The 21568-nt window shown below is 35.1% G+C and overlaps 1 protein-coding gene across 1 annotated transcript; it reads left to right on the top strand.

The window, feature by feature from the left end:
• The first annotated feature begins 1068 nt into the window (after positions 1-1068).
• On the top strand, positions 1069-16483 carry zgc:158263 (ceramide kinase family protein). Its single transcript, XM_056449552.1, has 13 exons — positions 1069-1447; positions 3626-3721; positions 6008-6145; positions 6242-6370; positions 7362-7425; positions 8656-8801; positions 8949-9023; positions 10523-10675; positions 10854-10959; positions 12513-12616; positions 13552-13748; positions 13833-14155; positions 15933-16483. The coding sequence occupies exons 1-13, from the start codon at positions 1315-1317 to the stop codon at positions 15991-15993; spliced, it is 1725 nt and encodes a 574-aa protein (XP_056305527.1). The 5' UTR covers positions 1069-1314; the 3' UTR covers positions 15994-16483.
• Positions 16484-21568: the final 5085 nt, after the last annotated feature.

The raw sequence follows: 21568 nt of genomic DNA, 5'->3' as shown, positions 1-21568 counted from the left end.
TAATCCGAGGTGATGATCCTGTAGGCAAACTGAAAAAGACACTTAATAACATTTTAACTGCCATGCCTTCTGGTCATCCCAGTCACACCAACTGAATGTTGACAATAAAAACTAAAAAAATTGAAAAGATGAGCTTACAGTACAAAAAAAAAAACATATTTAATGTTTTCCCAGCAGGCTATCCAAACATGATAACCTATGTATTTCGACAGTGTACTTCACAGTAAGCATTTATAAGACTTTATAACAGGGGTGCCCAAACTTTTTCTTATGAAAGGTCAAAGCTTGATTGCGAGGTGTGGGCCGAAATTAAACATAGCAAACTCTATTACATTATGGTTACCATGGGTAATTTCCTAATTTAATTTCATAAAATGTAAAAATAAATAGAAAAAAATACTTTAACTGTATTTACGAATGCATTCTAATTTTTCGAAAATGTATATTATTTTAACGAACCTATTACAATAAAATCATACAAAAAATTCTACTTATAAAACAACGGAATTCAATTCTGAATACACAAGTCATGCTGAACCAGCCTTTGCCTTGATATGCACGCTGATGTCTTTTGCTTTGTCCCCTATTCGTTGTGACAGTATGTACATTTAAAAAAATTCTGATTCATTGACAACATTTAATTTAAACATTTAATTTCAGATAGCTTTTTTGTCGCTCAAAAATAAAACAAGCAAACAAAAGGTCACATTAAAATAGAAATGAGAAAGGCATTCCCCAACCCTTCCCAATAATTTTCCCTCTTGCAGGCCAAATCAAAGGATAAAGGGCCAACTTTGGCCCATGGGCCCTAGTTTGGGCATCACTGCTTTAAAAGCATAGGTTTTCATTAGCCCCGTCCACATTTACAGTAAGAAAAAATAAAACCTAATTTATTAAACAGAGATAAATAAATGTTGCATTTTATGGTCAATTTTTAAATGGACAAAAAAAGTTGACAGGAAAGTGAATTACTGTTACATCCTGAATATCCATATTAGGTTTAGCCAATGAGAGTTGCGTATGCAAAATTTTCCAGGACAGGTGCGCAGCCTCAAAGAGAAGTGAAGTTGTTTTAGACAAACCCAGTAACGAACAGTCAAATAGGCAAGCACGAGATAACGAAGCAGACGGAGTTTAGTTAACTTATCAGATAAACTAATTTATTACGTTTGTTGATTTGTTTTAGCACGGTATATTTGTTTTTGAACGTGAGACTAAACTTCGAAACTCTTGCATGGATAAACTACAACTGAGCGCTCTTTGTGGGACGATGAGCTTTAACAGATAGCCCAGGGAAACTTTCGGAGCGTAGCGATGGAGACGGATTTGGATTCGGTTAGAGTCGAGTCCAGTCTGTGGATCGGCAATAAGCGCTACAGGGCTTTCCTGAGCGGATGGTACTTCAGCTGGACTGAGATCGATAAGAGGAACCGGGAGAAGAAAACAAGTACGACATTCATTTGAGAATGATTGTTCAATTTCAACATTTAGATGTCATATTTGCCGTTCTGCGTTTGTTTTAAAAGCTAAAACGTGCAGTCAAGGTCACATTATGGGTGTGCCTGTTGGTTATATGAAATAATTAGGCTACATGACGTGATATTAAGGAGCTGAGGTAGTTTACTAACTCTGAATGTTTCACTCTTACATGTAGATTAGTAACTACAAATTATTTTAATGCATGATGAATAGTAGATAATTGTTGGATTATATGCATGCTGGTAATCTTACTTAATATTGGAAAGTAATAGTACTTCTGAAGACTCCAGTCTTCTATACAAGCAAGTCACCTCCTCATGGGCGCTGACATGTTGACATCACATGATCAGCAGTGCAGGTAATAAACTCGTGAACTATCTTTAATAATAATAACAATAATAACAACAACTACGACGTTACACCCTTTTGTTGCAATACTTAAATTTTTTTTATTCAGATGGTAAGGAAAATAGGTAAAAAAAAAACATGGTCAACAAGTCAGACTGTTGTTTGTGGTAATTTTTTTCTGTTTTCCAATAATCTGCCTCTTTAAAAACATTTTTTTTGTCTGTTCAGTTAAAAAAGAATCTTAAATTCCAGATTGGTTCTCAAAATGTAGTTAACAGGTCATAAATGAGATATAACTGTAGAATAAATAAGACCACAATAAAGCTTACCATAAAAAAGTTCCAGAATAATAGAAAAATGTTTTTGAGCTAAAAATAAACTGCAAAATTGGTTATTTTTGACGGTCATGCACAGGGGCGGACTATAAGACAAGAGAGGTAAGCAGCATATTTTTGTAAATTATCTGTCATATCTTGTAAAATCAGTCTATAAATGTTAAGATTTTAACGTTATTACTTCTTTTTAAAACCAGGCGCCCCCATGAAAACTGAAACATTCTTTCCGTATTGCACATAGGCAAGGTGTGAGCAGTTCAAAGACACTGCCGGCCTGACAGCAATCAGAGTAGAGTGTGCAAGAGTGACAATTTTGAGAACATTTGGGGGGAAAAAGTAAAAAATAAGACAAGCAATGAAACACAGCTATCGCTGCGATACTGGTCAACACCTGTCAGATGATGAGTGCTGTGAGCTTGTTAAAAGAGGGTCTGTTCAAATAAAATAATATTTCCCAGTGAGCAGTAATGGCCACCGATTCACAAACTGCAATTATTTAATTAATGTGAAAAATTGTGAAACGATTAGTTTGATTGACTGTGAATAAATTCATTTAAATTTCTTTTCATTAATATTAAATCTATCTAAAAATGGCTAATTAACTGTACATAGTTTTGTTTTTGTGAATTTATTGCATTCAATATTACATTGAAAAGATAAAGATTCCTTTAAATATTAAAATATATAAAATATACTTTACATATATGTTTTTAACATGCAAAAAAACTAATCTACAAAGAAAAAATATCTATAGAAAAAGAGAATGTTTTGAGTTTCAGTGCTAGGGCCCTGCCTGCATACCTGCAATTGCTTAGGGTCCACAAATCAGTCAACCACTGGTCATGCAAAAAGTTCCAACGGGTTACAATTCTATGAGGCCAGGTCAACAGCGTTTATTTCAATAGGTAATGAATGAGTCACGACATTTTTTATTTGCAGTTACTAATTATTTTATGGAGGAAGAAGAGCCATAAAATGTAAACTAACAGTGCACCTTTCACTTAAGTTATTCTTACTTATAGATGATTAACCATAATATAATTATTTGATAAGGCGTACTACTACCGGTAGTATAGTTATTGACAAGAATTAAAAAGTCACTTAATGTTCTGTCCAAAAATATGCATGGTTCTCTTGAAAGCTTATTCATTTGTGTTATAATGTAGCTTCTGTTTTAACCTAATATATAGCTGAATATGATGGAATAAATAAAAAACATATCAATGTGTTTCTCACTTCTCAACTGACGAATGAATATCATTTAAATGTCCTTCCTAACTGGCAATCTGTCTGCATTGTTAAGACCTTAAAACAAGTTGAACGGCACAGTTCAGGCATGACAATAAAAACAGTACACCTTGAACTAAACAAAAGGCCTGAGTGGGACTGGTGGAATGCTTGTAATGAATATGAGAAACAGGTACATGACTTATGTAAGAGTGATAAGTGTCTGCCTTTCTCAGTTTCAGTGCCAGTGTCAGAGGTGATTGGGGTGAAGGAAGGCCGAGTTGAGATCCAACCCCAGAAGAAAGTAGAAGATACTGATCTTGATTTTACATGTAAGTTTGTTAAAAGGTCCCCTTAAATGTCTCAGAATGCACAGCTTTGTTTGATGTGTGATGTAATTTCAACTGAAACATGGAGAAGGTGGGGCATATAGAGTAGCTCCTCCCCTTTAAAGAGTATCAAATAACTAATAGCATTTTGTTTAGTTTATGAACAAAAGTGGATCTGGCATCTCATGACCGCCAGTCTTTTGTATGACTATCAGTGCTTAATTCAAATCAGCCTGATAAGTTTGAGGTTGATTTGCACATACGATCCACTTCATTTGGGCTGAGGCACTGTTTGTGACATTACATGATACCAGACTTCATTCACACTAATTTCACATTTACAAGCTAATTTAAACAGTCTGAATTATTACAAAAAGAAAATTGCTATTGTAAACTTGTGTAACAGATTTAATTTTGAATGCCCCAGTTGTCTGTATGGTGATTGTGTTTTAACACCCCTGCTTTTTGGGGTTTGGGTTTTTTTGGGGTTTCAGGGTTCCCTCACTGTTACAACTAAGTCATTCACACAAAGGACGATAATTACAAATACAATCATAATTGTTTTTGCCCACAACAGCAAATGATACCAGCCTGTTTATTTTTAGTTCATTTTGTATTAACCCCTTGGAACTAGCAGGTGATCTGTGCTCTATGTTTTTAGCACATCTGACCAGTGAATCCAGCTCATGTAATCTAATCAGTCAATTTAGAGATCATTCAGTGTCGTGAAGTAAATACAACATTATTTTTTCCCAGAACTTTCAAAGGAAGCAACACAAAGATGACAAAACTATACTTAATAATCTGAGGTACATTTATTTTTATACCTCAAAGGGCTAGCCTGTTTAGCGTAGGTCCCATAGTACAACCATTTTCAAGATAGTCATTACCTTTTGATTAATCTTTGAAAAAAGGGCTTAAGCAGTGAGTTTCTCCATAATGTCATCTGTAGCTTAAACTGTGCAAACCCTTTATATTTCAATATATTCTGATTTTATTAGCTTGGGAAAATATAATTCTGAAAGTCAGCCTATATAGTTTCTCCACATCTCTATCATTACAGCTTTGGTCTGTTGTTGTTTAACATTCAGAACAAGTGTTAGAACAATGTCCTTATCGTTATTTTTATAAGGTGCAAGGTGGGACTGGCCCTTAATAAGAGCAGAGTAGTTTAGATTACAGGTGTCTTCAGCCGCATCTTGTTAGGGGTGGGATGATTCAGATACTAGAGAGCATTTGATTAGTCAGAGGATCTGATGAGACTCACAACTGAAGTCATAAAATAGGTTCTTACTGGAGTAATTGAAAAAATTTAAGTTTGGATGCAAATAGTGTCGTTGTTTTGGTGCACAGTAGCTTATAGATTACCTGAAAGGGTTAGTTAACCCAAGATGAAAGATTCTGTCAATAATTACTCACCCTCGTTTCATTCCAAACCCCTTCATTCCTCTTTGGAACACAAATAAGGATATTTTGTATGAAATCTGACAGCTCCCTTATACTCCATATACATCACAGGTGTCAAATCCAGTTCCTGGAGGGCCGCAGCTCTGCACAGTTTAGTCCCAACGCTAATTAAAACACACCTGATCAAACTAATTGAGTCCTTCAGATTTGTTTGATACCTACAGGTAAGTGTGTTGAAGCAGGGTTGGAACTAAACTGTGCAGAGCTGTGGTCCCCCAGAAACTGGATTTGACATCATATCAATGCCTCAGAGTCCTTCAAAGCACAGAAACATACCAAAACATACCATGTGGTTAGTGGTTCAATAGGAATCATATGAAGCTACTACAGTATGTCTGATGATATTGCATTCACAAGCAATGTGCACTGATATATACTCCGGATGCCCACGTGCAACGTCTTTTGTTTGACACAATGCACAGGCCGCATCCAAAGTGTATGGTAGCAGCACAACCAAGCAGGACATGTACAGCATAAGGAGTTCAGCTCTTTCGTGAATGCGCTCATGAAGACATATGGTGTGTTTTGAGGATGTTTTTTGGAATTTATTCTGGACTTTGAAAAAGTTTATTGCAGTTTATGGAGGATTAGGAAGCTCTCAAATTTCATCGAGAATACCATTAATTTGTGTTGCAAAGAGCTGAGGGTGAGCAATTAATAAAAGAATTTTCATTTTTGGGTGAGCTAACTATTTAAGACATATTGATACTAACACTATTCATTTTGATTTCAGGGGCATGTTAAACTGATATTTGCCTAGAGATCAAATACAACTTCTATTAATAAAACTAAGCCTTGTTTTTGGTTTCTCCAAATCACAAGTATTCCATGTGAATCGCAATAGCAGAGGTAATGCACAAGGACTGACATGGAGTCTGGGCAGGACCCAGTTCTGCTGTCCTAGCCGGGCCGTCCGGGATCAATGGATCACTCAACTCCGAAACGCACTCAAAACCCACAGTATGTAAAGCTGAAAATAATCCCGAGTCATTCATCTAGACCCATTCTCTAATGACTCATTAACATCTCCCCCTTCATCTACTTTTCCTTTGTCAGGTCCCTCGCGTCCTCACAGGTTGTTGGTGTTCATTAATCCTTTCGGAGGAAAGAAGAGGGGGAAGCAGATCTTTCACTCTCTAGTGTCCCCTCTGTTTGAGCTGGCTGGCATCAGCTCTCATGTTGTGGGTAAGATACTGAGACTCTGTCTGTCCTGTTCAATAACTGAGCAGTTATCAAGTGTCCCCATGCATGCTCTCTGATACACCGTGAATGTCAGGTATACGGCTCTCAAGTAACACTGCTAGATCTTTATCGAGACTTAGGAAGAGGGCTGAAAGGCTGAGTTAAGTGTATATAAATATATAATATACGTCCATAAATTATATATATATATATATATGAATAAAACAATGATAATGTTACTGTATTATAAACCCATAAGTTAAAATGATTTTATTGACATTTACAGTACAGAACTAAATATTTAAAAGAGGTTGTATTATGATTTCTATGTATACGCAAATTTTGTGAGTCATTTTTTTTATTAATTAAGACTTATTCAGCAAGCAGTATATTAAAATTATATTTAAAGTCAAAAAAGTTTTATTAGTGTATTAGTTAACTAAAGCTAAATCTATTTGGCAATTTTTGGTATTAGATTATTTTGATGAACTAAAACAACTGGCTTTAAAACACCCTAAAATAAGTTTTTTTACCCTTTAAAATAAGGTTTCATTAGTTAATGTTTGTTAATGAACTAATAATGAACAGTACTTGAAGAGCATTTAGTAATCATAGTTCTAATGCATTACTAAAATCCAAATTCATCCTTAATAACATTAATGCACCGTGTTCATGTTAACATGAACTAACAATGAACAATTTTATCGCATTAACTTATCGTAAATAAATGTGAAAAAATACTGTAATATATGTATGGTTCATTGTTTGTTAATGTTGGTACAGTAGAAATACTTAATACAACCTTATTCTAAAGAGTTACCAAATAATAATAAAAAAGCTATATATACTCTTAATAAAAATATTAAGAAAAAATATAACAGAAGTACTAAAGCTCAAATAAAAGAGAAAAACATAATGAAAAGGTCTATATTACACATTTTAAGGATATAGAATGATTTGAAATAAAACTAGATATATGTTTTGTGTTTTACAGTGACTGAACGAGCAAATCAGGCCAGAGACTACATCCTGAAGAAAGACTTAACAGGGTTTGATGGGTGAGTTACCCTTCAGTGTTCATTACTTCTGAGAAAAAATTTTGGAATGTGCAATAACAATCGAGTCATTGTAAAAATTCTTGTGACATGGGCCCTGCCCTGTATTTTTTGTTGTTTAAGTAAATGTGTTGCATAAATACCACCAAATAACTGAAGCCTGGGTTTTAAATTAAGAGGTTGTTTAAATTTTTTTTTATTATTGGTTATAAATAGAATATATGTATTGTGTTGTTACATGCAGCAATATGTACGTGTAACAGTTTTCATTAATACGATTTGGTGTATGAATGACAACAACTGCTCTACATGATTTATATAAAAGTTTAATGAATGTTTATGAATTTTGGCAAAATATTAATTAAATATTGATAAATATTACTGGTTTGATAGCATTAGCATTTGAGTTTCATAAAGATAATATTATGATGATCATTGCCATGGTCTTGCTCAGCCTGATCTCATGAGAAAACGTAAGTATTTTACGTTTTGTCAGTTTAGTGGCTAATTCGTACGAAATCATATGAGTTCAGTCGTATGAAATTGTCCGATTTTAAAAAGGAGGCGTGGCACCTAACCCCGCCCCTAAACCCAACCGTCATTGGGGGATGAGGAAAATCGTACTAAATTGTACGAATTAGATCGTACGAATTCGTACGAATTAGCCACTAAAACAAAAAGTTACGAATTGCCATGAGATTGTGTTGTCTTGCTCCTGCTCAGCAATAAGCTGTTCGAACATTGTGGGGTTTTTTTTATTTCCGTTTGTCAGTTTAATAAGTTCGACTGATGCATTGTTGCCAAATATTGCTACGAAAAACAAACAAAAGCATTCTTCCCCAAAATAGACCAAATATATGTTTTATCTTGTGAATAAGATACAGGATGTCTAACCACCTCAAACTTCCTCCTTACACTTTATTAATGCCACATTTAATTTAATAAAGCTATTGGCATTAGTATCAAAAACAAGTCTAACAACACACTATTACTAAATCTGGCAACATGACTCAGCATTCGAATAACAGCTGCTGTGAGCCAAGTATGTGAATTCACAGAACTTCAATTTTTAAACTTGAAGACGAGGTCTGTACCTCATTGCTGACTACGGGCCTGAATACCACCAGAGTAATATGCATCACTATATTTCGAGCAAGCCTAAAGACAATAATCAAAATTTAGGATCTGAGGGTCATTTCATGTTCACAATAAAATCTTTTTTTTTCTATTCAGAGTGATATGTGTGGGCGGAGACGGAATGTTCAGTGAGCTGCTTCATGGTGTGATTGGACGAACCCAACAGGAGGCAGGAGTTTCAGAAAATGACCTTACTGTAATGCTGCAGCCATGTGACCTCCACATTGGTGTTATTCCAGCAGGTGAGTGTTTGCATAGCGCTGTGACTGACAAGAGTGCGGAAAAGGGTGGCTATTGTGGCCTGTTTATAGCACTAATGTCTCAGTCAGATACACGGTCGAGATAGTGAGTGTTAATTTACCGTACCGTGCTTTCGCTCTTATCCACAGGCTCTACAGACTGTGTGTGTTTCACTACAGTGGGCATAAATGACCCTGTGACATCAGCGCTGCACATCATCATTGGTAATCTGCACGTCATCTTTAACGAGTATCTGTAAAGTTTTGCAGAAAAGTGAAACAGACAGTAATAACAATATAAAAACAAAGGCTAAAGAACTTTAGTGCTGTAATGAGTGTGAATGGCACAGTTACCTGAAGATTGCAATCTGACCCCCAGGACAGCAACCTTTAGTAAAATGTCGAACATAAGCTAATTTTTTTGTTATTGTAAAAAAATAAAAAAAACTATATAAAAACAATGGTCTTTCTTATCTCCTCTAGTGGTAATACTGTTTTAAATGTGGCAGATTCCTTTTCAGCAGCATTGTATTAGTTATTTTTATGTAAAAAAAAATTCTGTCTTAATTTTTAGGGTTTATTTACATGGCAACAATGTCTGCTGCAGTGGTGTAAAGTAAGAAATTTGAGTAGTTTTTCTCAGAAATTGTAATTTACAAAGTAGTTTTAAAAATGTGTGCTTTTACTTTCCCTTCAGTACATTTTTAGGGCTGTGTCTGTACTTTTACTACACTACTTGTCTTCAACCTGCAGTCACTACTTCATTTTTTCCTGTCTATGGGGATTGGAAAAATTAGTCATATTCACACACAAATCCCATATAGAAAGTAAATCACATCATAATGAACTACATCAAGACATGGGCTATTTATAAATGCAACAAACTGCTTGGAAGCATTACAAGTGTCCATGAAGATGTCCAAAATCTTTACACACTATCACCGAGAGACTGTTTCGACTGCATGTCACTGATGAGATGTCGACTGTATGATGACTGAAATAGCTGAAATGACAGAAAAGTGAGGTTTTACAAACTAATTTCGAGACCAGCCCGTGATATGACTGATCTCGGCTGATTTGTAATCAGTAATAATCTAATCAGATTGATCCAAGCCTACAATAAATAGGCCAATTTCACCTTACTGCCTTCGAACTAATTTTCATTTAGGATGAATCCCCCCTTTCACCCCATCTCCTCCTTTTCCTTCTTTACCAGGGGGAGCTCTTGAGAACTACCTGATCTCAGACCCTCTTGCATGCTAATTGACCAGGCGGGAGCCCTGGGCTTAATTGCCTCTGAGCTGAGGGTTCTCTCCCGGGACAGCATGCCAAACTTGCTAAAAGCAATATCTAAGTGTGAACTTAATAACTAAATGCACTACAGAATGTTACGTTTACACACACGAACAAAATACATGTAAATGCATCAGCTTTTTAAAGTATAATACTCAATACTCACGACTCGAGTACTCGAGTCAATCATTTAGCCTGACATGTTTACGGTTCCAAAATATGTGAAATGTTTCTCAAAATAAAATATGTCTTCAAAAAGGAAAAAAGTTTTAGTTTTTTACCCAGACATTTAAGAAGAATATATTTTAGAGCAGTAATCACAATACCGTCAAACCGTGATATTTTTATCCAAGGTTATCATACCGTCAGTATCTTATACCGGCCCATGCCTAACCGTATGTAACTTAATTTTTCATTTTTTCACTCTCAAGGAGACTCTCAGCCTCTGGATGTGTGTTCTGTCCATGATCAGTCCACACTGGTGCGTTATTCTGTTTCACTGGTGGGCTATGGTTTTTATGGCGATGTTCTGGAAGAGAGTGAGAGGCACCGCTGGATGGGCCCTCTCCGATATGATTATGCAGGTATGGTGGACATGTGTCTTTAAATCGGTCGAAAAAGATAGTTTAACATTGCATTCTCTAATAGGGCTATAGAGAACACCATAGGGATGTAATATGCTAACTGTCGATCCTTAGCACAAATCCAATAAATCCCTTGTCAGCTCATATTTATTTCTATATTGGTTTGTATTTATTCAAGGTTGTATGGTGTACATGTGTAACAGAAGCTATCCGGGACTAGTGCAATATCTCCCTTCTGATTCCCATATCTCCAGCCCACGGGACAACACTCGCTGTCTCTCAGGGTAAACAAATGCTGTCCTCTTTTTACCACAATATTACATCAGAAACATTTTGTTTTGATATAAGTGGATGGCTTTGATATATATTTAAATATATATATATATATATATATATATATATATATATATATATATATATATATATATATATATATAAGCTCAAAAATTGCATTTGTATGGTCAGTATTTCTTGTTCTGTCTATGACCTTGGTTTAACTTAGGTGGCTAAAAATAAAGCAACACTTCAAAATTCCGAGAAACTGGAAAAGATATGACTAAAGGTACATACACATAAACAAATCCCACAGAAATGACTGATATAGTTGCTATGCTGGTGGCAGAGTTCACACTGATACTGTAACTGTAAGCGTGGATTTGTTGAGTGTATTTGGCTGGGTTCTTGGTATCTCTGTGGTCTGATCTTTTGGGAACAAACTGTTGTAAGCAGTTCCCTCATCAATATAACACAAGTGGGAATATGTCTGTGGGGCTGTTTTTAAGCAATATTATCTCTAATGGAAGAAAAGAAGCTGCTGAAGTGCTAAAATAAAAAGCAAAGACTGCTGAACTAAAGGAATATTCCATGATAAATCAGTCTAATTTTGGTGTACCACAATGTGTTATTCTATCAGTTACTACAGGCATACCACACTTAAAATCCATACTCTCCAAATATTAATTTAAAATAATGTCATTATCGTTTATATATTATCTTTACTATGGAAATTTCTGCCCTTCTACTGAATCTTAGTTCACCCAAAAGCTTCAAAATGTTCAGAAACACTATGTAAAAGTAATCTAAAAGTAGTCTTTAAAGTAAACTGTATGGTAAAAGTAATCTATGTGGTTTAATTGCATTGTGTGCCAAAAATGTACAAGTTTATTTAATACATATTTTATTTCCACATGGATGCCTGACATGCTTTCACAAGACAACCACGATGCATGCATGTTGTAATGATGAAATATGTAATGCACTCCACTGTACTCACACCTTTTTCCTTAAGTGCTGCTGTGTTGACACTGTTTTATATATTTATTACTGTCAAAGACTGCATTTAAGAAAAAATAAATGTACAACATATGCATAGAATGTTTTTGTTTAATCAAATTATACTTATATTCTTATGAAATTGTACATACACACTGACACAAATAAAAAATTTATGATAACACTTTAGTTTAAAGTACCAATTCTCACTATTAACTAATGGCTTACTACTGTACCTGCTTATTAGGATTTGGCTGCTTATTTGTACTTAAAGTCCATATTCTACATTACTAACTGCTACTTTAATAACTATTAATAAGCAGCGAATTAGGAGTTTCTTGAGGCAAAACTCATAGTTAATGGTTTATTAATAGCGAGAATTAACCCTTAAAATAAAGTGTGACCAAGTTAATTAGTAACCTTATGTAATAAATATAAAACATGTCAGTAAATGAAAATAAATAAATCTTAATTGTAATATTAAAGATAATATACCTAAATAACTAATATAATTTAACTAAATTATTATTATTCTAAATAAGCATGTTTGCATGTGTTTGTACAGATGCAGAGTGTGTTCAGAGAGCAAAGAGCGGCTGTTTCCCCACTTCGACAGCTCCACTTCACTCTACAGCTCTAATGTGAGCCAGTACAGCACGGAGTTAGAGGGTAAGACCATCTACTGCCTGTCTGTATGATTACTGCCTGCGTCATCTCATCAGAGACCCCATTACTAGGATCCCAATGTGCTATGTGCCTCTGTAGGCTTCATGTGTTGAATGTTTTATCTGACCGTTGTCATGTTAGCATTGGCCCAGCTTCCATCATGTGTTTTACCTGGGATTTAATCACAGTCTATCGAGATGTTTTACTGTTTCCACCTGGTATTAACATTTTTTTTCTTGTGTATTTTAAATCGCACATTAAAAAGTTGTGGAAGGAAACTATGATTCTGAATGTAATCATGTGTTGTATAGGTGAAGAGTCGGTGGTCTTTTTTTGGCTGTTCAAATGCAACATGACAACATGACTAACTCTACACTACTCCAAAAATTAACCTACAGGAACCAAAAAATGGTTTCTACACATTTTTGCTGAATTAAAAGACGCTTTTCCACTGTTAAGTTGGTGAATGGTTTTAAGAACAGTCATGTACTTTCTAATTGTATTTCCATGGAAGCCTGTAAAGGTGCAGCATGACTACAAACCATTCTCAAACTAGAATTCTAGGCACAATTAAACATCCTTGCTGTAAGGTGTGTGAACGATGAGGCAAAAAGAAACGTTCAGCTTGACAGTGGGGAAAAAAAAGGGTTCCATGGATGTTAAAAGAACTTCATGGAACCATTGTTAACAATAAAGAACCTTTATTTCTAAGACTGCGTGTACATACATATACATTACTTTTTTTTTTCTCTGGTAGTGTTTGAAAGTGAACAAGCAGAATGTTTTAGACTTTTTAAGACATTTTTCTGTATACTTGATCTGTATTTAGCATCTTAATACCAGCCCGAGTGTGTCTTGGTCAACTTATAAAATTCAGTAGTAAAGAATTAGAGAAATGATTGTTATATCTTTAACCCTTCATCATTGTTTTATCTCAGGTGACTGGGTGACTGTTGAAGGCACATTCAAGTGCATCTCTCTTACCTGTGTGTCAAGCTCATGTCCACGGAGCCCAAAGGGTCTTTCGCCATCCGCTCACCTGGCAGACGGTACAGCAGACCTCATCCTTGTACGAGACACTAATCCTCTGAGCTTTCTCACATACCTGCACAGGCACACAAACAAACAGGATCAGGTAGAACCAAAAGATTTACAATGAAACAAACTATTGAATCATTAAGAAACACAAGCCTGATGCATCTCTAAATAATCATTTCAGTTTGACCTGCCTTTTGTTGAAGTTCATCGTGTCAAGGCAGTTCGGTTTTCTCCACCACCTGGAGAAGAAGAGGACTTTGAGGAGGAGGAAGAGAAAATTCAGACCTCCGCTGAGAAAGTATTGGAGGATCCTGGGAAACTCTGCAGTAATAATATTGCAGGTCATTCACAGCAGCATCTCACGGGTCAGAAAGAGAAAACAACTTCAACCAGTAGAATGAAGAGACCAGGCTTCGTGTGCGGGCCCTGCTGCACTAAACCTCGCACAGTATCAGTGTGGAACTGTGATGGAGAAATTCTGCCTCAGACTGAGATCTCATGCAGGTGCTGTCTCATGGTCAGCTGATGACCACACCAAAAATCATAACTCTAAAAATGATATGTATATGATATACATTCTGATTTCTACAATGCAAAATTCAAATATTTAAACTACTTAAAGCTATTTAACATCAAACGTCACCTACACAAGCAAATTTGATGTGGACTAGTGTGAATATTAAACCCGAATAAGATCATTTAAATATAATGTCTGCGAGTCATTAGAATATATGCAGACATAAACACAATTTCATCTGCAATGCTGCTCTGGGAGTCCTGCTTAAATATTCTTTTTGATTATGTACTTTCCATCCATGAAAATGGAATGAAGAAAAAAATTAGATATGTAAAAAATGAAAATTGAGGGGGGAAAAAATGGAGCCAACATAAAAAACATAAAACATTTACAAAATATAGTTCATCCATCCATAACACAATTCGCATGAACAAAATCTAATTCGTAAGTTCAAAACACGATTTAAAAATACACAAATCCAATTTGTAAATTCAAAACACGATTCAAAAACACACAAATCTAATTTGAAAATTCAAAACATGATTCAAAAACAAACAAATCCAATTAGTTAATTCAAAACACGAATCATAAACACACAAATCCAATTCGTTAATTCAAAACACGATTCAAATACACACAAATCCAGTTCATTAATTTAAAACACGAATCATAAACAAACAAATCCAATTCGAAAATTCAAAACACGATTTAAATACACAAAAATCCAATTTGGAAATTCAAAAATACACAAATCCAATTCGGAAATACAAAACACAACTCAAAAACACACAAATCCAATTCGTTAATTCAAAACACGATTCAAATACACACAAATCCAATTCGTTAATTCAAAACACGATTCAAATACACACAAATCCAATTCGTGAGTTCAAAACACGATTCATAAATACACAAATCCAATTCTTAAATTCAAAACACGATTCAAAAACACACAAATCCAATTCGTTAATTCAAAACACGATTCATAAACACACAAATCCAATTCGTATATTTAAAACAATTCAAATACACACAAATCCAATCCGTAAATTCAAAACACAATTCAAAAATACACAAATCCAATTCTTAAATTCAAAACACGATTCAAAAACTAACAAATCCTATTGGTGGGTTGAAAACAATTCATAATATGCACAAATCCAATTCATTTGGCAAAACTATTTGACTTTTACATGTGAATTCACAAATTGTGTGTTGTATTTATGAATTGTGTTTTGAATACCAAATTGGATTTTGTAAATGTGAATTGTGCTGTGCATGTGTGAACACTTTTTTTTTTTCATTATTTTGTAAATGTATTATTTTTGAGACTGATCTGGCTTTAAATTAAACTAATTATACTGGACCCTAATTCTTTTGATCAAAAGTACAAACTGCAGTTTTGTAGTCTTCTGCTCAGGTTGGATTTTGATACTGCCAATGTTTTTATCATCCTTCAATTGAAAAAGAAAGTTTGTCTGATTTTTGTAAGTGATATTGTTCTATAGTGTTCTTAATACATGTGAAACCATTCTTCAAAGTACATCATCATAGTTATCATCCCTCATAAAAGACTTCTTTAAACAAAAATTAAGCAAAACACATCACCGACCACAAACTTTTGATATGTTTAGCATTTGGATAATGATTTGACTAGTGATACGAGCAAATCCTAGTTAATGATATCAATATCATGAATGATTATGCGTTTTAAACCAAAACCTTTGCATATTCTTCATTTGAATCTTTTCCTTCTTTCCACAGAATACATGGTCAGCTGGTGCGGCTCTTCGCCAGGGGCATCGAGGATTCAACAAGAGCTTAATACCTAAAACAGATGAAATACTATGTAAATAATATGAAAGATGAGAAAAGGGATGCAGAGTAAATGTCCTGTAAAAGACAGAGCAGTGATGTCATTCAAACTCATTTGGAACATATTTCAGGAGGGTGATGGATCAGTTTCAGATCTGTTGTAATATTATATAATTGATTTTACCGTTTTTGCAGAGCAGAAAACGTATTTATGCAATATTATAGTGCAAACTGAGCGATGAATTTTGTCGCAGTTTTTTTAAAAAGAATATTTGCACCTGTCACTCTAGAACATAAGTGATGGTTTGTCCTATTTGTTCTGGAGACACCGCATTCTCTCTTGGGCTTGTACATGGGAGTGACCGTCACAGACGGGGAGTGACACGAGTTTTAAGGGAGTGGACTCATTCCAGTCAGCATTCTTACAGAGCAACTGGAATGTGTTTGTACAGGATGATTTATTAGTATGTTTTCCCCAATAAAGCATCTTTTCAAAACTACATTTCATTATTCTTATTATCAGATACATTAAACTCAAAATATTTAAATGTAGTTAGTTACAAACATACAACTGATGCTTTCGTTTTCTCCACAATAGCGTAATAGATCTGTGATAATGCTGCTTAATTATACATTTGCATACGTGACACTGATATTGATACATTTAGTCATAATTCTTTCATAGAGGAAGAATTAATTTAACTTTTATAAAATGCAACAAATAAATGATTAAATGACTTGATTAATACAAATAATACATATCAAATGATTATTTTAACACAGTTTTGTTTGATATAAATATGAATTTGTGGGAAAAAAACTACTGACACAAAACTAAGATGATCTATTCTGCAATCTAAATAATAAAAATAATTGTACTTTGTTTTATTAAAAGGTTAGATTAGAAAAACCCAACATCAAATCGGTGAACTGTCTGACAGAAGAATACCACTCTTTTTCTTATCAAATCATCTGACAGGTTGATGGGAACACATGATTTACACCACTGTCAGTTTACATCTGAGTAAACAGTGCTTAGGTGTAAAGGATCAGCTTTTTTAGCATTGAATGATCTGTATCAGCGCTGAGGTAAGGTAAGGTAATGTTTATTTTAATATGCTTTCTTGCAAAGCTACAAAGCGCCTATCAATGGAATATTCATTCATTTTCTTTTCGGCTTAGTCCCTTTATTAATCCGGGGTCGCCACAGCGGAATGAACCGCCAACTTATCCAGCACGTTTTTACACAGCGGATGCCCTTCCAGCCGCACCCCATCTCTGGGAAACATCCACACACACTCATTCACACATACCCTCATACACTATGGACAATTTAGCCTACCCAATTCACCTGTACCGCATGTCTTTGGACTGTGGGGGAAACCGGAGCACCCGGAGGAAAGCCTCGCGAACGCAGGGAGAACATGCAAACTCCACACAGAAACGCCAACTGAGCCGAGGCTCGAACCAGCGACCTTCTTGCTGCGCCACTGTGTCGCATCAATGGAATACTACTACTATAATAAAAATATATACAGTTGAAGTAAGCATTATTAGCCCCTTTTCCGCAATTTCTTTTTAAGGGATATAAGATTTCTTCAACACATCTCTAAACATAATAGTTTTAATAACTAATTTCTTTGCCATGATGACAGTACATAATATTTACTAGATATTTTTCAGATTACAGTGAAATGTAAAGGCTTAACTGGATTAATTAGGCAAATAAAGATGGTTCTGTAGAAAAAGTTTTTTTTTTAGAAAACACGTTCATTTTTAAGAGGAAGCGAAAAGTCATTAGATCCGGGGCGACCTATTCTAGAGGTGAGGTGCTGGGACCATAAACGCACAATCTGTAAAATGCTTGGACTTGGATTGTGGGGAATCAAAAATAAAAGACCTGAGAAATCTAGAAGCGAAATACATAGTCAAAACCTCCATAATATAAGATGTTGTAAAACCATGAAGAGCTTTCAAACCAAAATAAGAATCTTAAAAAAATCAACCCTAAAAAAATATTATGCAATTTGCTGTTTACATTTTGGTCTTGTGCAAGAAATCCTCAAGCCTGAAAGACATTCCTCAAGCCCTGGTCATCTTTTTGGCATTTGTGGCATTTTCTGGCTGCAACCGGTACAACCAGAACTAAGATGCCCTGAGAAAAAGCAGGATGAATGCATACAATATATACATACATACACACACACACACATATATATATATATATATATATATATATATATATATATATATATATATATATATATATATATATATATATATATATATATACATATATATATATATATATATATATATATGTACGTACATACGTATGTATGTATGTATATAGTATGTATAGTACGTATGTATGTATAGGGAGTTCTGTGGGCCAGAGGTTAGAGGTCAACAGTCATAAGAAGGCAACAGTGACTCAAATAACCACTCGTTAAAACCGAGTTGTGCAGAAGAGCATCTCTGCACAACATGTTTGACCTTGAGGCACATGGGTTACAGCAGCAGAATACCACACCGGGTGCCACTCCTGTCAGCTAAGAACAGGGGACTGAAGTTATAATTTGCACAGGCTCACCAAAATTTGACAATAGAGAATTGGAAAAACGTTGCCTGGTCTGATGAGTCTCGATTTCTGCTGCAATATTCGGATGGTATGAATTTGGCATCAACAACATGAAGGCATGGATGCATCCTGCCTTGTATCAACGGTTCAGGCTGATGGTGTAATGGTGTGGGGGATATTTTCCTTGCACACTTTGGGCACACTAGTACCAATTGAGCATTATGTCAACGCCACAGTATACCTGAGTATTGTTGCTGACCATGTCCATCCCTTTATGGCCTCAGTGTACCCATCTTGTGATGGCTACTTCCAGCAGGATAACGCATGAATCATCTCAGACTGGTTTCTTGAACATGACAATGAATTCACTGTACTCAAATGGCCTCCACAGTCACCTAATTTCCATCCAATAGAGTACCTTTGGAATGTGGTGGAACGGGGGATACGCATCATGGATGTGCAGACGACAAATCTGCAGCAACTGCTTGATGCTATCATGTCAATATGGACCAAAATCTCTGAGGAATATTTCCAGTACCTTGTTGAATTTATGCCATAAAGGATTAAGGCAATTCTGAAGGCAAAACCCAGTACTGGTAAGGTGTACCTAATAGTGGCTGGTGAGTGTATATTGATATGAAAGTACACAAAAAACAGGCATAATATTGCCCTGCTTAAAAAATATTGACATTATTCAAAATAAATGTTAATAATCATACTCTCATATTAATTATTTAACTGATCATCACTGCAATGCTAGTTTAGCTTAGTAGCTAAACTAAGTTAAGTTTAAGTTTTTAGTTTTACCTCAAGAAGGAATTCCCCTATCCAAACTCTCAACTTATGATAGGGCCTTTACTAAAAGAAGCTAACAATGTTCATCTTTCACCTATACAGATACATAAACAAACACAACAATTATATTGTCATGAAGTGCTCGCACACTACAATAGTTTTATTAAAAATAAACAAATATTTTTTCTTTATTTTATTTTATAAATAACTTTAAATACTTATATCATTTACAATTATTTTATTTATAATTGTATACCAATATTTATTACCAAGAAAATATCAATATAAAAATGATTTCGCAGTTGTTTTTTTTCTTACTAATTCTCTTTTTCCCCCAATAATAAACATTTTACATAGGCAAAAATGATCAATATTGGTCTACAACTCCAGCAAACTTTCAAATGAAGCAAACTCAAAGTTATCACATTACAGACAATAGTGAGGTATAAAAGAATGACTCATGCAGTGCCAGTTATAGACACGCGATATGGAGCAAACACCATGAAGATTAACTCGTTATACATTTACAGTTAGGCAGAAAAAGTACTTCCTCTTGGCACTGGTCTCGCTCCACACATGGTGTTGAGCAAATTAAAACGTGTTTCCTGAATTATGCAGTGGTGAAATAAAAAATAAACAAGTGCAGATAAATTGTGGATTAACAATGAACCCATTGTCCAATCTAAGCACCTTTAAATAAATCTGATAGTCTATGTTCCCTGCTGAAAAATCCAGCTTAAACCAGCCTAGGCTGGTTGGGTGGTTTTAGCTGGTTGACCAGCCTGGTTTTAGAGGGGTTTTGGCCATTTCCAGCCTGGTCTTAGCTGGTCAGGCTGGAAAATGACCAGCTAATTCCAGCTAAAACCAACATGACCAGTCTGGTTTAAGCTGGACATAGCTGGTTTTGGCAGGGCTCCCAGCCTGGTTTGGCTGGTCAAGCTGGTCATTTTCCAGCCTGACCAGCTAAGACCAGCCTGGAAATGGCCAAAACCCCTCTAAAACCAGGCTGGTCGACCAGCTAAAACCAGCCAACCAGCCTAGGCTGGTTTAAGCTGGATTTTTCAGCAGGGTTACCAAATGTACTTCCAAAATGCTTAAAATGATTGTAAGTTAAGCGAGCTAGAGAAACGTATTTTTATTATGTTTTAGGACTTTATTTAACAACTATCATCTGGTACTTTTCCATTCATTGGTATAACCGCCTATGACATGAAAAATAAAGATGTACAGTACATAAAGATACTGTTAGAAACAGGCTAATTTAAGTTTAGTGCTTTAGCAAAAAGTATGATAACCATGACAAACGTCGAAAGGAAAGCAGCGTAAACAACAGTTTGCAGTTTGGCATAAGGAGTTCGAAAGAGTGGATTAAACATGTGGGTTAAAGAGTACCAACTCTCACGCCACGTTATAGGATTTCGTTATCAGTAAAGGTATGTTACCTGTGATTCTAACACGTCCATGAACAACCGTCGTTTTCTCAAGAGTTTGTTTGTCCAACCTGTTTAACAGTCCTCTTAGTATAAAAGATGGTGTTTCCCGCCATCTGTTGGCGAACGAGAGGATTGACAGGTTTACATCTCCACCGTTGAATCGAATAGAGAGGTATGACACTTCCTTGGAAAATTAGGTAACAATTACTCCGAGTGTTTTATTCTAAAATTAATTAAATGACAAGAGTAACTGGAAAGCATGTAGGGTTACCAACAAAATAAATGAGAGGTTCTGCATAATATTTAGGCTACCCAACAAACAAGATATCAAAATTTGTTATCCTAATCCTAATTTGAATAGTATTTTCTATAGTTATAGAGCAGGGGTCCAAAGTCGGTCTTGGAGGGTCGATGTCCTGCATAGTTTCTAGTACACCTAGAAAGAGCTTGATTAGCGGGTTCCGGTGTGTTGGGGGTTGAAACTAAAATATGCAAGACACCGGCCCTCCAGGACCAAGTTTGGACACCCCTGTTACAGAGCATCATTTTTTGTTCTCAAATGGCCCTTTGTTATGGAATTTACTTATGGCATGTTATTTTGTTATTTTTCTCATAATGTTTCAACATAGCGTAAAATATTTAGGGCATTTAGATTGATTTCAATTAATATATTTAATTGGGAAAATATTACATAAAAAAGTGCATTTTCTTCTGCATCAAACTTTAGAAAGTTCTTTGTGATGAAAATTAATAAACTACAACATTACAGTTTTAAC

Source organism: Danio aesculapii, chromosome 23, assembly GCF_903798145.1.
Source record: "Danio aesculapii chromosome 23, fDanAes4.1, whole genome shotgun sequence".
NCBI lineage: Eukaryota > Metazoa > Chordata > Actinopteri > Cypriniformes > Danionidae > Danio > Danio aesculapii.
Note: the sequence above shows the minus strand (reverse complement) of the source record. Positions and strands in the feature narration are given on the sequence as shown.

Coding starts and splice junctions, on each gene's coding strand:
- zgc:158263 (XM_056449552.1), top strand. CDS start 1,315: ATGGAGACGGATTTGGATTCGGTTAGAGTCGAGTCCAGTCTGTGGATC. Junction 7,426..8,655: donor GACTTAACAGGGTTTGATGG/GTGAGTTACCCT, acceptor TTTTCTATTCAG/AGTGATATGTGTGGGCGGAG. Junction 8,802..8,948: donor CATTGGTGTTATTCCAGCAG/GTGAGTGTTTGC, acceptor TCTTATCCACAG/GCTCTACAGACTGTGTGTGT.